Here is a 6,134-nt window from a genome sequence, read left to right as displayed (position 1 = left end):
CACTGCTCTTTCTACACTTTGCTTCCAGGAAGGAATTTGAAGTTCTGACAAATCCTACCCAGTACACAGGTCAGTCCAAATGTGCAGAACAGTAAACAGTCACCAACCAACTATAATAACAGCTCCTATTTACAGAGAGCTTTAAGGTTTATAAAGTGCTTCCCTTACAAGAACAGTATAAAGTAGTCCATACCAGGATTATTCTTTGCTTTTGTTGTTCAGTCATTTCAGTCATGTCTGATTGTTTATAACCGCATTTGGGGTTTTCTTGGCAAAAATACTAGAGTGGTTTGTCATTTCCTTCTCTACATAATTTTACAGATTAGGAAACTGAGGGCGGGAGGGCTAAATAACTCACCATATGCCACAGAGTTAATAAAGGTCTAAGGTCACATTGGTACTCAGTTCTTTCTGACTCCAGGTCTGGTGTGCTATCCACTGTACCACCTACGTGCCCATAGTTTTATTATACCGGTTATCAAGTGATAATATATGTATAACCCAGTGGAATTGTTTGTCAGCTCTGGGAAGGGGGAGTGAAGAGGAGAGGGAGACAAGAAGAATCATGTAACCATGGAAAAATATTTAAAAACAAATAATAACTTTTTAAAATATTATTTTACAATTATTTAATATTTATATTTAATTTTACCATTATTTAATATAGCACTATGGTGATATAGTTTTATATATAGTAATATAGTATTGTATTAACCCATTAAATTGTTTTAAAATATTTTTCCATATTTCCATATTTCATTTTCTTTCCTTTTCCTCTTTCCTCCCCTCTCCTGGATCCAATAAGCACATCCACTGATTAACCCATTATTTGCCATTTAACAAAAAGAGGAAACTGAGGATGACAGAATTGGCATAATTTGCCCAAGGTCACAGAGCTCACAGATGTCTGAAGCAGGACGGGAGCCCGGATTTCTCCTAACAGAACTCTGTACTCTTTCCATTACACTACACTCAATAACGCTAATACACAGAAATAAGTGACTTAAAGAAGAGAAGTGATTCTTAAGCCTTTCCAGGCTCCAAACTGAATGGGCCAGCCAAAGCAGTCCACCAAGGTCGAAATTATTCTCTCAGCTAATAGCAGCGGTTACCAGAGCAACCACAGCCCAGAGAGGGGAGAGGAGAAATGAAAAGACAAGGTTTCTGGCCTCCACCCTAGTAAACAGACTTCAGGCACTTCAACTTGGTTTGCCTTATCAACATGGAAGCCAAGGGGAGGGGATTCTGCTGGATAGAGTCACAGAACTCATGTCACAAAGGATGTCTCACTGAGGCTTGGAGGTGACCTTGAGTTCTCAAGTGCTGTGCCAGCAAAGCACAAATCCCAGCAGGTTCCACAGAGCTGGAAAGGTTTCAGCTTTGGTCCTAGGAAGAAACTGCCCATGCCCTCCAAGATCCAACCTAGCTAAGAATTGACAGACGCAGCACTAACCAGCAGGCCATAGGTAAAGCATCCTCTAAAGTTGGAAAAAGGCGGCACAACATTTAGAGCTAAAAGGAACATTAAACATCTTCCGGTTCAACCCCTTCATTTTACAGATGAGGAAACTGAGGTCTAGAGACATGAAATGACCACACAGATACTAAATTATGACAGAGCAAGGATGGAAATCCAAAATCTCTCATTCCCAATCCATTACTGTTTCTGATGTACAGTAGGAACTCATTTTGCTCCACCAGTATGCTTCAAGAGCTTTCACATAAATTGAAAGTTGCATATAATAGCAATTCTCCATTATTTAACAAGTATTTCTTATACAAAAGTAACTAGGCACTTATGACTTAGAGTCACCTGTGTCACTACTCTTTAGAGCCATTTTTAATAACTAAATAGCATTCATGAAACAGAGAAGTACTGCTCCGACATGGACATGACTAGTTATAAAACTAATATGGGTGCTAATGTTTGGCAAAAAACAATGTAATGACTCACAGATTTCTGAGAGTAAAAATGAGTGTGATTGGGTAAACTATTGTGAGAGTTTACACCTCCTGGGAAAATAGTAGTGAATTTACTCTATAATTAAATTTTTAAATTTTACATATTTTTCTGCCTTCTTTCTTTCAATCACCAGTTCTGATACCTGGCATGTGTTGAGTTTGAGTAAAATGAAGTCCTACTTTATCTCCTTCACTCCAGAGACTGTGCTGAGTGAAAATGAGTCCAACTCCCTAGTGCAGCAGTTCTTGGTAGGAATTCACAAATCTCCACCAAGATAGATTTCAGGGGACGAGGGGTCTTTGATCATAGAAGGGAAAAAAAATATGCTTATTTTCATAAACTTCTAACTGAAATTTAGCATTGACTTCAATTATTTAAAAACATTATTCTGAAAAAGGAGAAAGGACCCGTTTTTACAAAAAATATTTATAGCTATGCTTTTTGTGGTGTCAAAGAATTGGAAACTAAAAGGATGCGCCTCAATTGGAGAATGGCTGAAGAAATTGTGGTATACGATGGTGATGGAATATTATTATGCTATAAGGAATGAAGAATGGATGGATTTCTTTAGAACTGGAAAGACCTTCATGAACTGATGCACATTAAAAGAAATATTGTAGAACAATCAAATATGGGTATACTAACAGTAAAACAATGATCCAGAAAAAAATTCTGAGGGACTTAGGACAAAAACTGTTATCCACCTCCAGAGAAAGAACTTTTGGAGTTGAAATACACATCAAGTCATGTGATTTTTCACTTAAATTTATTTGGGTATATGTTTTAGGGTTTTGGTTTTATAAGATTATTCACTTAAAAAATTAATAATATGGAAGCATATTTTGTGTGATAATACATGTACAACCTAGTCTGAATTGCTTGCCAGCTCCAGGAGGGGGAAGGGAAGAAGGGGAGGAGACAATTTGGATTATATAATTTTAGAAAACTCATGTGGAAATTTGTTATTAAATTTTTAAAAAATCAATGAACTCTAATTAAGGACACTGAAAAAAAATAATAAAAATAAAAAGATTAATGGGGGAAGTGGAGGCAGCTAAGTGGCTGGGTTGATTGAAAGCCAGGCTTAGATATAGGAGGTCCTGGGTCCAAATTGGCCTCAAGCATTTTTTTAAACCCTTACCTTCCATCTTAGAATCAATACTATATATTAGTTCCAAGGCAGAAGAGCAATAAGGGCCAATGGGTGTCAGTGACTTGCCCAGAGCTAGGAAGTGTCTGAGGCCAAATTTGAATCCAGGATCTTCTGTCTCTGGGTATGACTCTCAATTCACTGAGCCACCCAGTGGTCCATCTCCAACCTCAAACATTTCTTAGCAATGTGCCTCTAGACAAGTCACTTAACCCCCATTGCCTAGCCCTTACCACTCTTCTGCCTTTTAAGATGTATGAATAAATGAGGGTTTTTTTAAAAAAATTAAACATTTTTAAATCCCATTATTCTGAGAAAAGGGTTGATAGGCCTCATCAAATTACCAAAGAAGTCCATGACCTCAAAAAGATTAATAATCCTTGCCCTAGGGGCCCTGGCCAATAGAGTTTGTGCCCTTGATCCCATTCCTCTCCTTCCTCCACCCCTAGAAATTCCTCATTTGTTTATCTATTCATTCAATTATATATGTGAGTATGTGGGTGTATGCGTGTGTATTGAATAGCTACTTGTCTGCTGAACTCTCAGAGTATATATTCTCTAATTCATTTTATTCATTCACTCTTTTAGTTATTCATTCATTTATCTACTTATTTAGGCATTTTCTCCCCATTTATTTGTTTATTTAGACATTTTTCTCTGGAATGCATCATTTCAAATGTTAATATTATTTTTGTTAATACATTTTCATTTTATATCGCCTTCATTCCAACATATCTCTCCTTCTTCCTTTTCCCAGTGAGGTATCTCTTAGAATAAAGAATTTTTAAAAAAAATAGGGGGAATAGCACAGATGCATTTCAACTGTGTCTGAGAATGTGTATGTATATATATATATATATACACACATATGAGCATGGAATGTGGAATATATATATATATATATATATATATATATATATATATATATATAAAATTCTGTATCTTTGCAAAGAAGTAAGATAGGCAAAATTTTTCAATTCTCTGGAGCCAAGGTTGGTTATCATAATTATGCCATAAATAACTATTTTTCAGTATTCGCATTTTCACTTTTTTGCTTCACTTTTTCACTTTTCTTCACTGTCACTTTTTCTGCTTTTTTCCTTTCCTCAAAAAGAAGCAGTCATGGTCACATCTGAGCTCCCCTGCAGTGAGACAATGGAAGGTTTCTAATGTCAGAGAAAACCAAAATGGTAACATTTGCTTGGGATGTTACCCTATTGGACAAATATAGTTGTGGCCCCTTTTTGGTCTAGGGTGTGGCTATATCTTCATTTTGTATCTGTTGTCATCCAGAAAAAGCACATACCTACCAAAGTAGTTATAATAGAATAGGTCTTTAATCAGAACAAGGGAGAAGATGAACACTGTCTTCAGAAAGACCCCAATTAAGGGAATTTCCACTAAACTGTAGAACTCAGGATCTTATATATACTTTAGGGAATATATGAAAGGAAGGACAACTGATTGGTTACGTAGAGGCTAGGGAAAGAGGATGTAGCCCGAGGTTAAAATACGTGGGAGCAACCTAGATACGATAAGAGAAACTAAGACAGAAAGTGCTCTTAAGGTTATATTTGGAGGCAGGCAAGATGGCGGAAGGGGAGGATGGAGGTTGGTGGAGAAGCTGGCTGCAACAGAGCTACCAGATTGTCAAAGAGAAGTCCACAGAAGCCCTGGAATTCATGAAACGGGACCTAACAGAATTTAGCCAGGTGGTACATCATGACACAGCATGTACCATTGCAGCCACTGCCAGTGTGGTCAAAGAAAAGCTGACTACTGAAGGCTCATCAGGAGCAACAGAGAAGATGAAGAAGGGACTCTCTGACTTCCTTGGGCTGATCTCAGATACATTTGCTCCTTCCCCTGACAAAACCATTGATTGTGATGTCATCACCTTGATGGGCACACCATCAGGAACAACTGAACTTTATGATAGTGCCAAGGCTCGCCTGTACAGCCTACAGTCAGACCCTGCAACATACTGCAATGAGCCCGATGGGTCTCCAGAGCTGTTTGATGCTTGGCTAGCCCAGTTCCACTTGGAGGAAAAGAAAGAAGAGATCTCCAGTCTGCTCATCAGCAGCCCCTCCATCAGGGCCCTCTACACCAAGATGGTCCCAGCAGCTGTTTCCCACTCAGAATTCTGGCACTGCTACTTCTACAGGCTCCACCACTTAGAGCAAGAAGAGGCCCGGAGAGATGCTCTGAAACAGAGGGCAGAACAGAGTGTCTCAGAGGAACCAGGCTGGGAGGAAGATGAAGAGGGACCCTTGGTAACATCTCAGCTGAATATGCAGTCCCAAGAAGAGGAAAAAGATGCTGCTATCTTGGGCCCTGCCCCAAGTGCTAAGGGTTGGGCCAACAGTCCTCAGAGTCCTTCTGAAGAGAGTTTGGGAGTTATGGCTACACACTCCTCCAAGGTCACCCCTTCAGAAAGCAGTGAGAGTGTCTCACTTGTGACCCAGGTCGTCAATCCTGCTTTTACTGAAGTCACAGCACTAATGCAGCCAGCCCCTACTAAGGACCTCTCCCAAAAGCTTTTGAAAGTGACTTTGGAAGACCCTGTTCCCACAGCTGATACAGGAGAGACGGGCCCACCACCTGTGGAACGGCCCAAGCCTTCAACCCCCACTGGTCATCCAAGCAGCTCTGAACCCAAACCAGTGATCAGAGTAGAGACTGTGAGAGAGGAGGGACCAACAGACTTACTGGTGTTTGGATTGAACTCAGACAGTGGGAAGTCTACACCTTCCAACAATGGGAAGAAAGGTGGGTCTTAGAAGCCAGAGCCTAGGAGGGAGTTGGAGGGGAAGAGGAAGTGGAGGTGTCCCTGAACCCTACTGACCCTATCCTCCTTTACTCTGGTCAGTTCTTAGGGACAGATCCCAGGTGCTTCCTTTACTGACTTTGAGCCACTTCTCACTGAGCTGGGAGCACTGATTTGGGAGCACTATGATGGTGGAGTGATTAAGTGAGGTGACACCATTGTGGTGCTGTCATTAAAGGACAAGGTAAATA

The 6,134-nt window shown here is 39.9% G+C and overlaps 1 protein-coding gene across 1 annotated transcript; it reads left to right on the top strand.

The window, feature by feature from the left end:
* Nucleotides 1-4,702: 4,702 nt before the first annotated feature.
* On the top strand, nt 4,703-5,896 carry LOC123253968 (BSD domain-containing protein 1-like). The gene has a single exon (XM_044683044.1). The coding sequence runs from the start codon at nt 4,703-4,705 to the stop codon at nt 5,894-5,896; it is 1,194 nt and encodes a 397-aa protein (XP_044538979.1).
* The last annotated feature ends 238 nt before the right edge of the window (nt 5,897-6,134 follow it).

Source organism: Gracilinanus agilis, unplaced genomic scaffold, assembly GCF_016433145.1.
Source record: "Gracilinanus agilis isolate LMUSP501 unplaced genomic scaffold, AgileGrace unplaced_scaffold120, whole genome shotgun sequence".
Lineage (NCBI taxonomy): Eukaryota > Metazoa > Chordata > Mammalia > Didelphimorphia > Didelphidae > Gracilinanus > Gracilinanus agilis.
The sequence above is the reverse complement of the archived record's forward strand: the minus strand, read 5'-3'. Positions and strand labels throughout refer to the sequence as shown.